This window comes from Tiliqua scincoides, chromosome 3, assembly GCF_035046505.1.
Source record: "Tiliqua scincoides isolate rTilSci1 chromosome 3, rTilSci1.hap2, whole genome shotgun sequence".
Classification (NCBI taxonomy): Eukaryota; Metazoa; Chordata; class Lepidosauria; order Squamata; family Scincidae; genus Tiliqua; species Tiliqua scincoides.
In genome coordinates, this window is record NC_089823.1 from 199,312,140 (window position 1) to 199,332,859 (window position 20,720).

Genomic DNA, 20,720 nt, shown 5'->3' on the forward strand with positions numbered 1-20,720 from the left:
TCCCCATCTTTCAGAGTGAGCAGAGGACAGGTTCTCCCGTGCTTGCTACATTCCCAGCTTTGGAGCATGTTGTCAATCAGAGCTACTGTATTAAAGACCAGTGTCAGTTTTGAAGCTTCTGAGCAAGGGGATAAGATGGCATAAATAGAGTATCAATACCTTGCCTATATTAGAAAACTCATCCTACTTAATTATATGATCCATGCCTAACTCTTCTATTTTTAGAGGATTTTTTCAGTCTTATAATTGCTATAGGAGCAAAGTTTCAGTGCATCCAAGTTCAAAATTGTTGTACCCAACAGTGGGAAGCAATTGTGTTGCCACAGCAACCAATCATGTAATGTTTCACCATCCCAGAAATTATGATTAGACTTCATATTTTAAATCTAAAAGCTCAAGGATTAGTTTTGGAGGGCGCAATCCTAACCCCTTATGTCAGTGCTTTCCAGAACTAACATAAGGGCAATGCAGCTCTGAGGTAAGGGAACAATAATTCCCTTACTTTAAGGAGGTTTCTGTGAGTGACACCTAACTGCAGGATGCAGCAAATTGGCACCGCTACGCCAGTGCTAGAAAGCAATGACATAAGGGGTTAGGATTGCGCCCTGAGTCTCTTACAGCCCAATCCTAACTAAATCCCTCCCTGCTGATGGAACATGCACTGTGTCTTGCAGGGGAGAGGGGGGCAGTCCAGACACTTTGCTGCTCTAATGGATTTATTTGGATCTGTGCTACTTTTTTTTTAATCCTTAAAGGTGGATTTGATTCACAGATCTCCTGCAGTGGTTCCCAACTTTCACTTGCATATCCCTTGGCAGCACATTTCCATAAATTGTACCCTTCATATTAGTAAAATGTTTGTAATTAATAGTACAAGCCTTCATCTCCTCCATATGAAAGCCCAGACTTCATGTATTCATCACATATTTTCTCTTTTCATATGTTTGAAGAACAGAAGACTCTGCCATTGCACTGTTTTGCACCAGAAGTGTGCTGAGAAATTCTGGGTGATTGATCACTTTTCATATTATGTTTCAGCTTTTTTACTGTGCTGGTTTTCAATCACTGGTTCATAGATGAATTCATGACCAAAAACTAGCTCTTGGTGGGGCTTTCACAGCCAACTAGCTACCTCCCTTCCTGCCTTGCTGGTCCTTGCAAGGCATTCTGGAGCATGACCTGCCTTTTTCTGCCATTATTTCATTCTTTTTCAATTACTGCTAAAGGTCCTGTTGAGTGTCCCTGGGAGTACATGAATACCAGGCTGGGAACAACTGTTTTACTGGTATGTAGTTTACTGTGCACTTACTCTGATAGTGTTTACAAAAAGGTGGTGAAGACCAGAATTTAAAAAATAAAAATGTATCTTATGATCTTTTACTATGTTTTTAATAAATTAGAGACTACAGTTTTTAGGTAACAATTAGTGGTAGGTTATTTTTCAGGATCTGGCCTCGGGTAAAATCAGAGAAAACTATAGTCAGACACCCCCCTAAGTTTAACCCCTGACTTATCCGAGGGTCATAGAAAATTCCATGATTGTTGGCTCAAAACCTGCCCTCGACTTATCTGTGGGGTCAACTTATAGGCAAGTGTCTGCGGTGATTGGTTTTATGGTTCATATTGTTGTGATGTTTTAAATTCTTTTGCTGTGAGCTACTTGGGGACCCCTTTGGGGGGACCAACAGCTGGGCTATAAATAATTTAAACTTTCCAGCACTGGCATAGCTGTACCAGAGGCACATGCTGCACCCTGCAGTTGGGGGACAGTCATGGAGGCATCCTCAAGGTAAGACAATGTTTGTTCCCTTACCTCAGAGTTGCACTGCCCTTACGTCAGTGCTGGAAAGTTGACTAGGATTGTGGCCTTAGTAAACAAACACATAAACAAACCTAAGTAAATGAGACATTACTCTCCTGTTCACTGACTGTTAATTAGTTCAGTCCATCTCAAAATACCATTAGTGTCTCAAGAGACAGACAGGCAGGGTCACTGTGAACTTAATATGTTCCCAACAATGGACAAATTATGATGCTCAAAGGTTGCACTGCTTAATCCCTAACCCACAATTCCTATTTTGTTTTGTTTTCTTAATATTCATGGGACATTGGTCTGAATGATTGGATTAGCCAGGTTTATATCAGTGGTTCATAAACTTTTAGCACTGGGACCTAGTTTTTAGAATGAGAATCTGTCAGGACCAGCGGGAAGTCATGCCATGACCGGAAGTGACATCATCAAGCAGGAAAATTTTTAACAATCCTAGGCTGCAATCCTACCCACACTTACCCAGGAGTAAGTCCCATTTACTATCATTGTGAAAAGCATATACATAGCAGCCTGTTAAAAGTACAGGTCCGTATCATTTCCTTAAATGCAGTCACATCCCATGGTAGCATCAAGTCTAATGTATTAAAAATAAAATATTTAAATGAATGGGGACCCACCTGAAATTGGCTCGCGACCCACCTAGTGGGTCCCAACCCACAGCTTGAGAAACACTGGTTTATATAATAAAACAACATAGATCCCATTCATTGGATCCTGGGCAGTGAATTAAACTGACTCTCCTCTCTCCTCCCCTACAGCCTGGCCAGTTGCTTCTTCCAGGAGGGTGGAAACCAAGAAGCCTATGGGAAAGAGCCTTCATTTCCTCCTGAGAACGCACCCTCGTAAACTACCTTTCCCAGAAGCCCTCGCTGTCGGGACGGCCATATTCGTCTTTCTCGCGATGCATGCTGGGGATTACAGTCCCTGGCGGAGAGTATCCCATGGTGGAGCGCCTACAACGGGAACTAACGTTCCCAGCAGGCCAGGCGGTAAGGTGGATTCCTGCGCATGTCTGTTCACGTTCGCCTCCCCACCTCTCCTGCAGTTACTGTTACCGAGTTCAGTATCCCAGACTGGGGCATGCGGAGCTATGGTGGGGCACCTGGGCGGGACGGGCCGTCGGGGTGCAGGTGAGGGGCCAGGGGTTTAGGGCATGGCGGGGGCGGGGGTTGTTTGCAGCAAGGCTTGTGATGACCGCTGCCATGGCAGGTGTGTTGGGGGGGGGGGCTGTGTTGGGTGGAGCTGCTGTGTCAGGGGCAGAGGGCAGCCTGGGCACTGTGGGTGGCAGGCACTGAGGTGGTAACGCTGTGCCTGCCACCCACAAACCGGTTTCTGCAGAGCGTCTCTTTTCAGGGTCCTCACTCTCTGTGGAAGAGCCTGGCACTCACCTCATCTTCCCAGGCTGTATCTGGACCAGAGTTCTCAACCTTGAGGAGCCTGTGGACCACTGAGGCAAAAATTTGGAATTGTCCTGGACCACAAGCAGTGCCAGCTATGGGTGGTCTGTTTGCCAGTCTCTCTGGTGGTCCATGGCGAAGCATCTCTCAGTGACTGCCAAGAGTGGACCACCTGCAGCTGGCACCTCAGTGCCTGCTATGCACAGTCTGCTCTCTGCCCCTCTCCGGTGGTCGGTGAGGGAGCGCTTGCTCAGCAAGACGCTGGAGGTGATCAAAGCTGATTTCATTCCTGAGACCCCATGGACCGCTTCTCAGGGTCTTCTGGACCACCTGTTTGGGAACCGGTGATCTAGAGCAGTGATTTTCAATCTTTTTCGTCTCGCGGCACACTGGCAAGGTACTAAAATGGTCAAGCCACACCATCAGCTTTTTGACAATTGACAAAGCACACTGTGCTGTCAATGGGGGCTCACATCCCCCAATAGTCTTTTTGATAAATGACCCTCTCCCAAATTCCCGCGGCACACCTGAGGACCATTTGTGGCACATCAGTATGCCACGGCACAGTGGTTGAAAATCACTGATCTACAGGGAGCGCTCTGTGAAATCGTCCTCCTAGATAGGAATGAAGTTGGGTATGTCTCATGCGCGAGGAATTGGATGTAGTAGACTGAACAATGTTTCATTGTTGTCTGAAAGCTTGTTCACATTGGGCTTGTTCCTTAGTAGTAAATCCCTGATATGCTTTGGCATTGGATAACTGAGCTCAAGCAATGTCATCCGTATTCTGGAAGCTATAAATTGGTTGTTGTTAGGTGTGTGTTTGAGTGGCACATGATTGCTAAAGAATAAAACATATGTTGCATCTACTACTACTGCGCTTATGTTTATCTTGCCTTCCCTTCAAGGATCTCAGGCTTGGTATTCCCACCTTCATCCTCTCAACAAACCTGTGAGGTTGGTTAGACTGAGGGTGAGTGAGTGGTGGTCCCAGGTTTGCCCAATCACACTTGGTGTATTGTCCAGGCTAAATCTCTGTACCCAAGTGGAGGATGGAGCTGACTGTTGTTCAGTTTTTGTGATGCAGAGAAGTTGGTTCATAGAAACCTTGCATTAATAACAGTGTCTGTTCTGTTTTGTTTCGTTAAGTGATCTATAAATGAGAGAGCCCATTTTCAATACTGAGTGAGAAGACTGGAAAAATTCAGATTCACAGTGCCTGGGTGTTGTGCCAACCTTTGGCCATGGCTCACCTGAGGGAATTTGCCAATCAGGTAAGTGAGGGATTCTTCCTGAACCAAAGATAATTTCTCTTTGTTTTCCCCCATGCCTAAGACACTGAATAAATTATGAATAAGCAGGGAAATGTACATTTGATGTCCCTCCTTCATTTATATGGAACACAGAAGCTAGTTGATTCTCAGACAAAATTTGTGTGGGTGTGTACATTTTGTGTAGCATAGAAAATTCCTCTGAATGTAAAAGCAATGGCACAAAGTAAGTCTAGGCAACAGATTACCTGCCTGCTATAATTAAATTAATGGTGGAATAGAAAGGCAACCTCTGTAGCTGACAGTAGTCAAATACTAATCTTTCTTCAAAATCTGATAACTGGGGTGTGAAACTCCAGGAATACTGAAGCTATTTTTTTTATCAGATGTTCTTAAATGAACAATTTTTAGACATTGGCTTTACCCAACATGACTAGTTCCACAGGGACGCATTCCAGAGGAATGATTGTATTAATTTGTTATCACAACGCTCTTTGCAATATTTCTTTTAGACCAGTTTCTTCATCCTTTTATTTTTTTTTAAAAGTGAGGTGTAGTATAAATGGTGGTTCAGAGCTGTTAGATGGCTCTAATTTATTGCTAAATTTAGATCAAATCCATGTATATTATACAGCAAAAATAACATATGTACTATGTAGATACATGGCAAAACATGCATAGTTCTTACTCTTTCAAATTTGGTCTCACTCAAAAGATGAATTGTTTGTTTCCAGTCTGTATTCTGATCATTGTGGCAAAACAATGAAGTTTTGTGTGTTTCTCCTTTTGAATCAAAAGTTTGATCAGCTTGATCAGTTGTCCACACCTCTTTCATATTTTCTCTTGAGTTGGCCAGCTGGAGCGTTAGTGAATTCTCAGGAGAACAAACCATTGTTTCTACAATCCAGTCTATTGTAGATTGCCGCATCATTTTAGTTGTCTTGCTCATTCAACTGGAATAACAACATTGCATGTAATCCCAGAAGAGGCAGAGAGGTGGGCAATTATTCACCAAGTGGATGAGGAAAGCATTTGGACTGGGTTCCTGGTATGTACTGTAAGCATCAAGTGTTCCGTGTCTTGTCCTGGGAGGATAGGCAAGGCTCCATGTCTGCCTTGCATGTTACTATTCACTGGAATCTTCCTTCATTCCCAAGGTTGGAGGTGGCTAGTAAAGGGTGGAATTTGACACTGAGGCTTTGTATGAAACACTGTTTCAATTTTAAACAGTTTTTCCACCACAACCTCTTGTGTAAGGATGTGAGAGGTCAAGGATGTTTTGTTAAGTAGGATAGGCCCATGGAGTGTCTTTGAGGGAAGGCAGTTGGACAGTGTTTGGATCTGAGAGATCCACAAAACCCCTGAGACCACTGTAGAGATTTTTTAAGGCTCTTGTTTCTGTTCTTGGATGAACATGCTAGGTTCTTGGGATGTTTCATCCAGTCGTTTAGCTATTTAGTCAAGCTGTGGGCTTCTTTATATATGCCCTTTTTCTTAAGTGAGTCTTTCCTTCTGGTTTCCATCATGTTCTGCTTGGATTTCTCTGCCATCTTTCCATAGCCTATGAGATGTTGGTTTGTTTTCTCTTCCCAGTTCCTTTGTGCTCCAGCTTGGTGATGCCCCTCGCTTTTACACTGTCACTCACATTTCCTTTTCTTTGCACTCCCAGCACGTATTTGTTCATAGGCCTGTGCTGTTTGGGTGTTGCCATGGAGACAGGAGGATGATTGGTTGCCCTCTTCTGTTCTGTGGATGGAGAACCCTCCAACAGTGGTGTGGAAATGAAGTTTGAGGCTGGTGGTTGGGGGCTTTTGCAGCCCTGGCGTCATTGTAGGAGAGGCTGTTAAGTTGTTGTACCCTGGGCAAAGTTTTCTTAATGGCATCAGTTTCATATTTAAAAGATAAGAGGCAGTTGAGCCAAGTGATCAAATCAGAACGCAGCTGCCTTTGCCACAGAAGGAAATTTCAGGTAGAACTGGAACCAGAACAGGCGTGGTTCTTGTTGATGGCATGTTTATAGGTGAGTGTGTACAATGCACGCATCAGGTGTAGGAAGTTTGTAAATAGAGAGCTGTATAATTGGTGCCTAAAAGAAACAATCTATTTCAAGGAAAGTTAAACCTCTAAAAGTTATTGCAAATGCCAATTTTCATATTTTGTGCAGTTCTGCTTCCTCTTTTGTTTTCAAGCTTTATACCCCATCTTTTGATCAAATTAAGATCAAGGAAGTTTGGAACAGGTTATAACAATGCAAAACAAAGCAATTTTGTTTCTGGTGAGAAGAGCATAATGTTACAGCCTCTCCCTAGCAATCTGCTGTTCTTGCTGCAACTACTGCCATTCTATAGGGCCTGTGGCGAACCCATAATAAAAAGGATCACCGTCCAGAAGTACACTTCCAGGCAGCACTAGATGTTGGGGGAGGCTTCTTATTCAGACTAGATGGAACAGCTCCTGCCCTCCTCGTAGCAGGGTGACTAAGAGAGACATGGAGAGGATGTTCCCTGGTGTTCCTGCTGCATATGGTGAACCCATATCGCCACCTCCAGAAGTGGGGAAGGAGCTACAATAAAGCAGTGAAGTCTCATACTTATTGTCCCATAGTCTGAGATTTCACCAAGAATTACCCGCAAATATTAGGATCTCTCTTATGGGCTAGAATCCTTCTCTTAAAATCTGAGAGCTGAGGCTCCAGAAAGCTTCAGAATCTTGCATTATGCACATTCCTGTTCATAACCTTTACTAACTTACAGCCCAATCCTATCCCCGATGGCACCGCCGAGTGTAGCAGTACCAAAATGTCTACGGTGATATCAGCTTCTGCTTCAGACTTCTTGGAAGTGCAGGAAGCTAGTCAGCATGGTGTACATGTATAGATTCTTCTATATCTTTCTCTTCGCTATACTTCATTTCCACAAATACTAGAACAGAGTGAGAGCAGTTATGCTCTCCTTAATACATTTTGCTGGGTATGGTTCTTCCTTTCACATTTAAGCTGTGATTTGGGAATGAGGCTATAAGTGATAGAGCATGTAGAAGGTCCCAAATTCATTCTCCAGCATCTCCGGGTAGGACATAGAATGATTCTTGTTTGAAGACCCCGAGAGCTCTGGTGGTCTGTGCTGAGCATTCTGAGCTGGATGGGCTGATTCAATATAAGGCAGGTACCTGTATACCTGATGTTGGACTAGGAGTCACCTGTGAGTCACTGTAAACTGACACATTGTGAGCAGGAATAAAAAATATGTAGCATTTGCATAGCTTTTTGAGTGTTCAAAAGTACTTCACATATGTTCTTGTGAATGATTAACAACAGTCTTGTAATATAGGTCAGTTTTCTCTCCCTTTGGCAGATGGGAGGCTGAAAGATACTGACTTGCCTAAGGCTAGCTAGTGAGTATGATTTGAAACAGAGATTGTTGTCTCATGGCTCATTCTTAGATCCCTATACCATTAAGAATTGGGCAGTAATACTCTGGAAAACTCGCACCTGTATTTTCTGCCTAATTCACTACCACTGCTCATCTTTAAACCTTTCAGAAAACTCAGTTTGCCATATTCCAGCAATCCCAGGAGCTTCAGCAGTACAGTAGGTGCTGCCTACCTACACACTGTACATCATGGATGTGTGATGCAAAGATATTCTAATGCCATGTTGACACAGGAGGCCTTGATGTCTCTGTGAGTGAGGATCACTATGTCCCTGAAGCCTTCTTGGTACCACAGTGAAAACCAGAAAATTTCAGCAAGTCCTGGGTGTGCTCTGCTGTGATTCAACTACAGCTGGAACTGCAAGTTTGCTTTGAGTTCTGACTTTCCCAGAAGCCTGCAAAATCCTTCGTAAATGTTTTTCCACTCAAAAGGCTGGAATTCAGAAATAGTTTGAAGATGTATAGACAGTATTGGTGATGCAAGGCCAAGGACACCCTTGAATAAACAGCATTGGTGATGCAGGGCCAAAAACATCCTTGAATAGAATGATAAGCTATTTAGAAGTTTCTCTCAGTACTGCTTTACATAGTTCAACAGTGCCATGTTGGTGGAGAGATAAGCTTAGCATTGGTCTATCATAGCTGTAATCCTAAGCATGCTTACGCTGCAGTAAGTGCTGTTGAACTCAGTAATACTTATTTCTGCTGGAGTATTGTTAGAAATACAGAGCCCTGGTAGATCACATGGAGGGTCTATCTGTTCGAGTGTCCTGTTTCCTATAGTGACCAGCCCAATGCTTTCAGGAAACCCTCAGAGCATGAAGAAAATAGCCTTCCCTCACTGTTGCCCCCAGCACCTGGCATTCAGTGGCATGCCGCCTCTGAGCATGAAGACTCTATTCCATTCCATCTTGTGGCAGTGAGTTCCATAAGTTAGTTATCCATTGTGTGAAGATGTAACTTTTTGTCTGGTGTGAATCTTCTGCTCATCACTTCTGTTGGGTGATCTTGTGTGTTCTAATATTATGGGAGAAGGAGAAAATGTCTTTCACCAACTTTGTGTAATTTAGGATGGAATTATTAGGTGTCTTAAAGTGAGAGGTGAGGTCTGGACCAAAAAATAAAATGGCTGTAAGGAGTTGGTAATAAGAAAAGGTGCTGCTCTACTTTTGCATGCATACCCTGCATGGTTCTTGATGTATGACTGGCTCTTCCCCCTTGTTTGTTCCTGCTAACTTAGCATTCTCGGGTGGATCCAGAAGAACTGTTCACCAAGCTGGAGAGGATTGGTAAAGGCTCCTTTGGAGAAGTGTACAAAGGAATTGACAACCGTACCAAGGAGGTGGTAGCTATCAAGATAATTGACCTAGAGGAGGCAGAGGATGAGATTGAAGACATCCAACAGGAGATCACAGTGCTCAGCCAATGTGACAGTCCCTACATTACCCGCTACTATGGTTCCTACCTGAAGGTAACTGAAGCTTCTGGGGCCAGCCAGGATTGCAGAATTGCTGATGAACAAACAAATGTTGCAATTCCTGTATTGAAACAGGAACTATATTCATTAGGTGGACTTTGTAGTTGGGCTGGGGAGCTTTTTTTTGCCTTTGAGTCAGTAGTACTTGGCTTTTGCAGGAAATTCTCCTGGGTGAAGGAAAATGGGATACAAACTACTATCACTTGCTATCTGAGCATAGTGAGAAGGTTGCTTTTGAGACAAACTCTCTTGTTAATGTATGCCATTTCTGATGTGTCTCCATCAAGGCGTGTAATAACTTTTGTGGCTAAGACATTGGGAAGGCAAGGGAAAGGGGACAGAGTGCATGGTTGAGCTGCATCCACCCTCAGAAGATTTTGTCCACTCTGAATTGTTTAAATAACTTATGATTAGTGTAACAAATATTCAACCACACAGAAATTCTGTACATTTAAGAGGAATGCAAAGATTCAGCTAAGAAAATCAGAAAATGTAAAGTGCTCTCGGCCCTGCTTATTACTACAGGTCTAGTTTTATCAAACATTTCCCCTTTTGTTGGATCTGTAGTTGTCTACATTCCTTTCTTCTGAGATTGCTTTTTTCTGATGTGACCCATCACTAGTTGTGCCTTCTAAGAGGGGGTTGCTACAGGAGCATTTACCATTTTATGTGCCAGAGGTAGGGTTGCCTTTCAATGATCTTACTTTGAGTCTCTTGCATGACACACAGCCAAATTATGTCCAAGCTCAGTGGAAAAAACTAGTAATGAAGCACTGCTTAAAAGCTGGTGCTGCCACTTCTTTCTGTGGTCAAGACTGCTGTCATAACCACTCCTAACTTCTTGGCATGAGCAGCACATTCTTTTGAAGTGATTGACTTGAATACAGTGTGTTCACAAAGAATTTGAGGGTGTCAGAATGTCAAAGTCACGTTCATTTGCAAGACAAAGAACCAAGCCAAGTGGTGGAACTCTTGCCACCAGTTTGAGACTGGTGGTGGGATGTCACATGTCTGAGTGCTCCCCTATACCAAATGTCCTTATACTTAGCACAGTAAAATGGGAGAAAGCTATGCTAGAACCTTTCTCCCTGACATGTCAGTTCTCTGTATCCAGTGGGATATATAGGTAGGTAGGTGTGTGTGTAATATATATACACACACATACAGTATATGGCAATATTCTAATATGATTCCTTGCAACTGCAGACTGAAGTGCTGTAGCCCAGCAAGAACAATGAGATCCTGGTGTTCATGTCATTCAGCTGTACCATGCAGGTAGTTCATGAAGCTTTTCAGCCTTCCTGGTCTTATTTACATATGCAGGGGGCTACACCAGAAATACAGGACTGGGCATATCTGGTAAGTCTAAGGCAAACCCAGTAAGGCTTCATGTAGATCTCACACTACTTCTTACCTTAATTTACAGGGCACCAAGCTATGGATAATCATGGAGTACTTGGGTGGTGGCTCAGCCCTGGATCTAGTAAGTACCCTTCATATTAGCTCAGGTGTTCATCAACATGCAGCCTGGAACCTATAATTTAAGTGAAATCCACATTGGTTCCAGAAGGGACAATCTCAAATCCTCTTTCAGATGTCACGCACCCCATGGAGTCCTCGTATCTTTCACTAGTACATTTGAACGAAGTTGCTTATGAACAGAGGTGTGGTTTATTTTTTTTAGTGATAACAAAATAAAAAAATACATATCACTGCTTTTTGCACTTCTCATTTTTGTAAAAAAAAAAATGGTCTGCAAAAAATAAAAAAATAACATGAATGAATATATTGTTAGTTAGTTAGTAGACCTTTAATGGCATAAAAAATGAATATATTGATGCTTAAAAAGTAATTGGACCTGGGGTGTGGAAGCGGGGCAGGCTCTGATACTGCTTTAATCCATCTATATGTGCATACAAAGAGTTTTCTCTCTCATTCTCCAATCTCCCAATTGTCCCAGGCACTCAAGTTAAAAACTGTTGAGTTGTCTAGGGGAGACTAGGCAAGCTATGTTTGTATGACTTAACCTGCCCTGTTTACCCATCCCATCTTGCAGCTCAAGCCTGGCCCCTTGGAGGAAACCTACATTGCTACAATCCTGCGAGAAATTCTAAAGGGTTTAGACTATCTTCACTCTGAGAGGAAAATTCACAGAGACATCAAAGGTCAGGCTTGCAAAATACACACCTTTGATCCTTCCTGGCAGATCTCTCTAAAGAGCAGGGAAAGCATGATTGCTGTTTGCTTTGTACTTTATATTCTCAGAAAAAAAAATGTAGCCTAGACATCTGTATTTCTTTGATCATGCCTTAAATCGGGAAACCTGGTTTCTGGCACTGATCTGCACATCTATCTCAATAGCTTGAAAAATACCATTCTCTCTTCTCTCATTTTTGAAAGACAAACTTCATGGTTGTAAAGAAAAGCTTAAATGAGAGCAATGGCTGGTAGTCTGGTTTGCAGTTGTCAGTTAATAGGATTTCATCATTCTGCAGAAAGCTCTGGCTCTGCCTGTTGCCTATGAATGTGGCTGTTCAAATTGTATGGGTGTTTGAGCCAGCAGAGAAATTGTGTAAGTTATGTGCAATTAGTACAACAGTGTCTGCCATCATTCTGACTCCTCTGGACTATATGAGGCTGCTGAGTCAGGTCATTGGTTCATCTCACAGCCTTTTCAAGTGATCAAGTGAAACATTCTCTATTAAAGTTCATCTGTACTGACCAACAGAAGCTCTGCAGGATATAAGAATAGGCTCTTTCTCAGCCCTACTTGAATGCACTGGGGACTGAGCCTGGGGTATCCTGGGAAAATATGGTCACTGCCTTGAAGCTCTTATTCTAGTATAGCCCTATTGAAGCTAATGATTGAGAGCGTTGTATGCCCCTTTCATCCAGCCACCTTTGTGACTTTTTGTATGAACAGCTGCCAACGTGCTACTTTCGGAACAAGGGGATGTGAAACTAGCTGACTTTGGTGTGGCTGGCCAATTGACAGACACTCAAATTAAGAGAAACACCTTTGTTGGGACTCCTTTTTGGATGGCACCCGAAGTCATCAAGCAGTCAGCCTATGACTTCAAGGTGAGCTTAGAGGAGCAGGAGAACATTGTCTGTCTCATCAATTAGAAGGCACCATCGTGTTATGTCAATAGATTATCCCTCTGTATTACAAAGAACAAAGGTTGTGGATAGTAACTTGGTTTAAAACGTAATGAATTTTAAAATTGCAAATGAGATTTTAAGAGCTTGAGTTACAATAAGTTGTTTTTTTTTTAAACAACCTGGTACATACTGAAAATTGATATTAAAAAAATCTCTTAAAACTGAATGGTATGGTGCTCTTATGAATGAATGAAATGCTGCTTTTCTTGTGAAGAAAGTTAGGGAAAAGATCTTCATTGGCTATCATAGTTTCACAAAGTTCATGTGTTTATATTATGGCTTGATAAGGTCAGAAACTGCCCCCAAGTGCCACCCACTGATCCATCTGGGCGGCTTTTTACTCCTATTTTATGCCTAGTAAGATCTCTGCAGTTGGCTCTGTGGAAATTCTATTTACAGGTGTCCAAGTAAATTCTATTTACTCGGTATCGGTGGGGTTCTGTTCCCAGACCTCCTGTGAGTACCGAATCCGCAGATAACAAGATCCATGGGGGGACCCTTAGAGGACCTCAGGGTGTGGCTAGAAGTTCCTTCCAGAGGTAGAACACCTCTGTGTGCCTCCGATCACCTCCCAGACATGACCAGAAAGCAATTCTGGTTGCATCGGGGAGGTTTGGTAAGGTCCTTCAGCCATGGGTTTGGAACCTGTCAAATCTGTGGAATCCAAACCCACAGAGGAGGAGAGCCCACTGAATGGACTTTTATTTAGGACAGTGGTTCCTAACATTTAGGAGCCTGCAGACCACTGAGGCAAAAAATAGAATAGTCAGGGACCACATGCAACCTCCACCCCTGCACACAAAAAAATACAATTAAATTTGTAATAATTAGAGATGATTTATAGAGAAGATTTGTAGGTTGCAAGGCAGCACTGTGAGCCTACTCTTTCTCTTCCAGGCAGACATCTGGTCCCTTGGAATTACTGCCATTGAACTGGCAAAGGGAGAGCCTCCAAATTCTGACCTGCACCCTATGAGAGTTCTCTTCCTGATCCCCAAAAACAACCCTCCAACTCTGGAGGGACACCACAGTAAGCCCTTTAAGGAATTTGTGGAAGCCTGCCTGAACAAAGACCCCAGATTTGTAAGTATTCTTTATATCTCCCCTTGTAAGCAGAGTCTCAGGTCTGGAAATGTGAGTTACTCATCAGAGAGGCTCTGAATCCTTGTCCTTCGGAAATGAGCCAGCAGGAGACTGCCTGAACTGTTTTCAAAATGAAAATGATCTTCAGTCACAGTGGTGCTGGTCTGCTTCTCTTTTTTGTCATTTGCTAATTAAAGCATCTTGTCTTTGCACAGAGGCCCACTGCAAAGGAATTGCTAAAGCACAAGTTCATCACACGTTACACCAAGAAAACATCATTTCTCATGGAGCTCATTGACCGGTACAAACGCTGGAAGTCAGAGGGGCACGGTGAGGATTCCAGCTCAGATGACTCTGATATGTATGTATTTTTCTTGCTTTGAAAATCTTTCTTCTTCCTCTTCCCCCCATCACATCCAGTTAAGAGTAGTCACATCTTGATTGCTACTGAGAAGGGTATTGCACAATGTAAAATTGAGTCTGAACAAAACACCTGTAAAAACTTTATTCTGGATCTAACAATGTTTGTATTGTTTCTGAGGGAGAGGGGGGGCGGAGTGGGAGCAAAAGTGATATATGATTTGCTGGAGTGGTTGTTTCCATTTTTAAAAAGGATAAGGGAAGAGAAGTATGGCAAGTATGAGTGTGCAGTTTTGGGGAGCAAGTTGGGCATCTTTGGGGGAGTGGCCCCATGCACCTGGCACAAAGTGCATAGTAGCCCCTTGATACACTGGCCAGGAAGCAGTGGAGAGAGAATTGTTTTTGAGATGAAGTTGGACTAAACTGCGTGCTGTTGGGCAAATATGTCCTTCAAAAGCTTAACCTGTGTGTTACATACTGTTCCAAGTGCTGTTCTTGGATAGGAGTTAATGCCATATCTTTATTTCTAGTGATGGAGATGCAGATGAGAGAGATCAGGGGCCCATCTGGACTTTCCCACCCACTATTCGTCCCCATTCCCTAAGCAAACTACACAAAGGGATGCCTCATCATGGATCCCAAAAGGTCAGTGATGTCATTGCAGCTAGGAGTAGGGAACCAAAGTCAGTGATGTTAGGATTAGGGAGAATGAATTGCTGTACCAAAATACTGGAATCTTAGTTTTCTCCATGGCCCGGATGTTGTTGCAGCCGAGCATGGCTTGTTGTGACACTTGGAGACTCTGATTTCTTGGTTCTGGTTTTTGTGGACTAAAAAGGGAGGATCTTCGTAGTAGTAATACAGGATCTTTGAAGCAATAATACAGGATCTTTGAGTACTGTTGCTCTAATTGCTCCCAGAAAATATCTCACAATGTTCTTGGTGTATAGGTTAATGTTCCTGCTAATGCCACACATCAGACTCCTCAAGGAGTCTAAGGAGTCTCCTCTCAGTAGCTCACACTCTGAGAGCATGCAGCAGAAAATAGAAATGACTGATTCCCCCTACCTTGTTAATTTACCCCTCTCTCCAGTTGTCACCCTCCCATGGTGATGTTGCTTGCTATTTCCATGGGCAGAGAGAAAATAGGCCGAATGGCATCATTCAGAGAGATATTCACTGGCAATCCTTCTTTCTCCTTTTAGCCTGTGGAGCCTATCAAGCGGCAGCCACGGTCTCAGTGTCTCTCCACGCTTGTACGTCCTGTCTTCGGGGAGGTGAGAAGTGCGCTGGGAGGCTGAATGTCTTCCTTTTGCATCCCTGTCTGTAGCGTGTGACAGGCTTAGCTGAGTAATGGAGGCTGAGAGAGGGGATCTGGGCAGGAACCGAAGCACAAGTGGGAACAATGATAGTGAAAGATGCATTTTCCACTTGTATATGGCAAGTATATTTTCACAGTATATGGCTCACAGTGCCTTCTGTGGCATGCCAGTTCTGCCTGGTCTTGCATGGTTCTGCAGTTTCTCCTATTCTCTGCTCCCATTTCTTCAGCTGAACAGAAGCATTTCTTAAGATGTTCTTACTTCTGAACCCATTAGTTCCTATGTAGGTGTGAGGGAGGGTGGGAGGTTCTGAATTCTTTTGCATGAAATGGACTACACTGGTGAGGGGAAGAAAAACTCTTGTGTCACCCCCCCCCCCCCCACACACACACCTTATTGCACTGCTCTCTGTTACTGCTCTCAGTTTCAAGCAGTTTCTCCAGTATGGCAATATTTCCTATATGCTGCTTCCTTTAGTGCTTTTTGTCCTGGTGTGATTAAATAGCTATTGAACCCAGTGGGAGTAATGCATTCTGTGAAGTGTGGGGCCAATCAGCACCAGTTTCCTGCCTTAACTTTAACAACTTCTCCCATAGTACTGTTTCAGCCACTGCTTGTCCTTCTGATAACATATTGCTTGCATTATGGAATGTATTACTTTCTCTGAGCAGTCTGTTGCACAGCTTGATGCAACAGACATAGCAAGGTGAGGCAGACTTTTGTCTACCTCAACTTCATGTTACAAATAAGACCCCCAAGCCTCCGACACCTGGCTGCATTTGAGAACCATACATTGGGTTGCTCTATTCACAACTTGTTCGGCCTTCTTTTGCTTTCTGTCTTTATTAATTAATTACAGATATGGGGCAGGGAAATAGGATAAACTTAAATAGGATTACAAAGGTTACACAACAGGATATTGGCTATTGGGTCACAGCATGCATTTTAAAACAAAATTTATACAACAGGTTAAAAATAGACAAAAGCTTTTCCATATAAATCATTACCAGATAGATCATTAAAATACTTAATCTACTCTGTCGATAATATTTATCCTATACTATCTATCCAATCATAAAACAGTTTCCAATATCTTCTTATTTTAGCTAAGTCTTTATCTTTCATTCTTTCTGTGGCCTTCTTTTGCTTTCAAAGCAGAGGATGACACCGCATGGGTTGACATGGCCACACATAGCGAGTGTAATTAAGCAAATCAAATCTCTCTTAACTCCAGCTTTCCTGTTATCTGCTGTGGAAAATTAAAATTGAGGCAATTAAATTGCCTCATGTTCTTAGGGCTTTGTCTTTCTGTAGCCAACATGGTCCTCTGGGTTGTGTTACACATTGAGTCTGCAAAATAACATTCTCTTAAAGAGAAAACACTTGGTTTGCTGCACTTGATCCTAAATCCTTTGTGTAATGTGTGAATACATCATTTAAGCAGTAGGCTAGTTTCATAGCATTTTTGTCTTTGTGCCAGATGTACTTCAGTCTGCTCTAGCATTTCCTTCCACTGTGAAAGTAGGAATGCACATTGTTATTCTACTTCAATTAGCATTAAGCTTTACCCTGTCTTGTATCCTGATGTAGGCGGCAGCCTGAACTCAGCGAAGGGCAACTAGGTTGATCCATGGATTACAAGAAAAGATCCATGAGGACAGGCCAAAAGCCACTTAACTACTATAGCTGATGAAAGAGAGAGTTTATTGACTCAAACAGGCTTTAGGCAAAAAAAAACTACTGCGCTTGTAAAGGTTTTTGCTTTTAGCTTTGTGGCTAGCTGTGCAATGGTTGGAGAAATTCTCATAGTGCCATCTGACAAACAAGGATTTTTTTTTTTTTGCAGTGTACAATAGGGGGTTATTGAACTAATGTAGGAGATTCCAGAGAATACTTTTTGCTTGGGAAAGCCATGCTGTCATGAGAAGTATATTTAGCTAGACCAAGGATGTTCAGCTTTGTTACTTATGTGTGTGATGTTTACACTTGAGACATAGGATAGTGCAGAGTTCCTTACTAAAGCTCCAAATAATGCAATTTAAAACTTGCTTTCTGAACTCTAACAAGGATAGTGGTTTACCAGGAGGGGGGGCTATAGCTCAGTGGTAGAGCATATGCCAAAGATCCCAGGCTCATTCTTTGTTCAAAGAGGCCCCTGGCAAGCTCCTGTTGGTCAATGTCGACCAATGGTCTGACTCAGCAGTGGACAAACATTTTGGCGGGAGGGCCATATCATCTCTCTGACACTGTGTTGGGGGGCTAGGAAAAAAAGGAATTTACACTTCAAATTTGAATAAATTTACATAAATGAATACATTAGAGATGGAATTTATATGAATGAATTTTACAGAGCTTATTTATAATACAAATAACTATAATACAGTTATGTAGAACCACATGAGAACTATGAACTGTGTACCTCATATCTCTTGCACAGTGAAAGCATACAGACCAAGCCAAACACACCTGGAGACATAAGTTGTTCAGAGGCAATGGGAGGGGGGGCTAAAATAATGTCCAGGGAAGAGCAGAAAACACATGGAGACTATAAAAGGCCTTGCTGTAACTCAGTCCACAGCTCATATCTGGCAGTCACGGGCCAGTGCAAGCTCCAATAGTCTCATTGGAGACTGGAAGCTCCCTGTGGGCCGGATTGAGGAACCCCAAAGGCTGCAAATGTCCCCCAGGCCAAGGTTTGCACACTCCTGGTCTGACTCAATAGCTTCATATGTCCCTTTAAAGGAAAATGCATGATATGCTGGGCATAGGAGGCAAGGTGGATTGTTGCAAACATTTTGGGTACTAAGATACACATGGACATCCTGCCCTTGGCGCTTCCATGTTCCAATCATATACTGGACACAGTTGTTCCTTCTAGCTCTGAATTTACTGATTTGGGGTCAGAAACCAAATGGAATATTTTTTATGTGGTGCTTGAGTGGAGTTGGAAACTTCCCAGAGTTGGGCACTAAGGGCCTGAGTGAAGCAAACAATTGGTTTATTAGAACAGGGTGGGATAGCTGCCTGTTTCCTTTGCCAGGTGTTGCCAACAGCCACAAGGTTGTTCAAGAGAGATGGTGAAACTCAGGCCCTGATCCCAATCCTTACCTCTAGATGCATCTGTTTTAGATTGCAGCCTTGATGTAGGGAAAAAGGTTCTCCTTCTGTATTAATAAGCCAATGAATGCTGTTGTTTTTTTAACACAAATGAACCACTGATTGTGCTATCCTCTCAAACAATATGCTAATTCTCACTTCTTGATAGCTCAAAGACAAGCATAAGCAAACTGGAGGCAATGTAGGAGCTATGGAGGAACTAGAGAATGCCTTTAGCTTAGCGGAGGAGTCTTGTCCAGGAATTGCTGACAAACTCATCGCGCACATGGTAGCACGAGTGCAAAGGTAAGAGCTATTAGTTTTATATGATTTACAGGTGGTACTTCCCCTGCTTAACTTGGATCAAAGATACAGCAATCCTCCTCTGGAGTCTAGACTCCAAAAACCAGATGTCAGGAATTCCTATCCTTTCATTAGAATGGGGAAATCTGAATCCATAATGGCAGTTGAGAACTGAATCAGGAAGTGGTAATCAACTGGACTATATTAAACCTAAACTGTTTGCCTCTTAGATTAGACCAGATGAGTTTGAAGTGAGAAGTTGGCATTCTTGCTGTTCATTTAAACTTGAAGGACATTGAGATGTACAATAGATGTCTGACTGGTCTCTTTCATCTTTCACTTCAGGTTCTCACACAGCAGGAACCATCTGACTTCAGCACGCTGAGGAGTCTGTTTTCTGTTGTGCATTGAAAGATATGATTTTCCCCAGCTCCATAAGAACTGCATCTCGAATCCATCGTCATCTGCTGTTGGATGTTAACATTGTGCTATGGATTCCCAAACATTTCAGAGCCTTCATGTGTGTGTTTCATGTCCACCCAAGATGGGATTTGCAACAAAAATGCATTATGGACTTCTTTGCAGAGCCCTAGGTGGGTAGTTTCTACAGCATACTTTATGGAGGTTTTTAATTATATCCAATTTTTCTCAGGTCAGACCTTGTTTAAAAACAAAATCCTGACTGCTGGAAAATGGAAATTTAGACAAACATTCCAAAAGGGAAGTGGGATTCCCTGCTCTGGCTAGAGGCGAAGTATTTCTAAACACCACTTTCAAGGAGGAGGGGACTATCACCACCCAGTTAACTAGCCGGGTGTGTATGCTGGTGCTACTCAAAAGAACTTTGTTCAGAGTTCCTCCTCAGCTCCTCAGAACAAGAACCAGCCTTACAGCTGCTGAGACAGGTAAAGCTGGCTGCCTCCTTCCATCTATCTACTTGCCCCTCTGGGGAGGTAGGTTTGACTGCTGCTGTTGTACTCTGCATTTGCCCATGTTTCACTGACAACAGTTTGGAACAGATGTGTTCCTACTCTGTCAAGGCTGTTTTTTGCTGCTACTTGGTATCTTGAGTGAACACTATCTTGGATACATTCATTAGACATTTTGTCAGAGTATTACCCACTTGCTAAAGATGGAGGATGCTAAATGCTTAACTAATCTTACAGCATAGAAAAGGGAATAGGTGTCTGTCCAAAATGGAAGATTGTTAGTCTATAAAATCTGACTAAGTTTCAGTTAAACTGAAATACATGTGTAGTGCCAACAGCTAGGGGCTATCCCAGCTGACATTCCCCAAACTTAACTTGTTTGTCCCTCTTCATAGCTGTTCACTCCATGTTGGACTTGCACAGTACTGGTGTTCAAGTCACTCATGAGCATTCTTGTGAGTGAGGTGTAGCAGAAAAGACTGATTAATTTTTACTTCAGTAATCAGATTGTTCTACTATAACAACAAGTTGGAGGTAATCACTTCCTTAATGTGTACAGCCATTTAGGCACAGATTACTATGGGTCACTTTCCTTGAGGGAAGGCTATTTTGCAATGTATAGCTGTAGTTGACTGCCTGTTTTGCATACCATCTAGTGTTGAGGAAATTAATGGAGCTGTTCTACTCCTGGCATTCATACATCATACAGGAACAGGGCTAAGAGGTACAGCTATTGCTTCTCAGTCTTTGCTTATAGACAGCTAGGATAGAACATGGGTGGGAACTTGGGCATAGGCACACCTATCCATTCTCTAGGTAATTGACAAAGTAGACTGAATTATTCAAAAGAAAAGCAGGAAAGATCCAGGTAGTGAAGCTGCTACTTTGTACTATTCATAAAAGGTACCTTTATATTAGCTCACACAATTATCACCAGTAAAGCTCTAAGTGTCTCCAGTATTCAAAGCACCAGTGTCTTAGTCTTACAAATGAGCAGTGAGAGGGATCTGCCACTTCCAATAAAGTTAACTTGTCAATTAAAAGCTGACTGATCTGCT

At 42.7% G+C, this 20,720-nt stretch overlaps 1 protein-coding gene across 1 annotated transcript; it reads left to right on the plus strand.

Moving 5' to 3' along the window:
* Positions 1–2,883: 2,883 nt before the first annotated feature.
* Positions 2,884–20,698, plus strand: STK25 (serine/threonine kinase 25). Its single transcript, XM_066619842.1, has 12 exons — positions 2,884–2,961; positions 4,378–4,502; positions 9,171–9,401; positions 10,834–10,890; positions 11,464–11,572; positions 12,331–12,488; positions 13,467–13,652; positions 13,868–14,013; positions 14,543–14,657; positions 15,218–15,289; positions 18,600–18,736; positions 19,079–20,698. The coding sequence occupies exons 2-12, from the start codon at positions 4,473–4,475 to the stop codon at positions 19,116–19,118; spliced, it is 1,281 nt and encodes a 426-aa protein (XP_066475939.1). The 5' UTR covers positions 2,884–2,961; positions 4,378–4,472; the 3' UTR covers positions 19,119–20,698.
* The last annotated feature ends 22 nt before the right edge of the window (positions 20,699–20,720 follow it).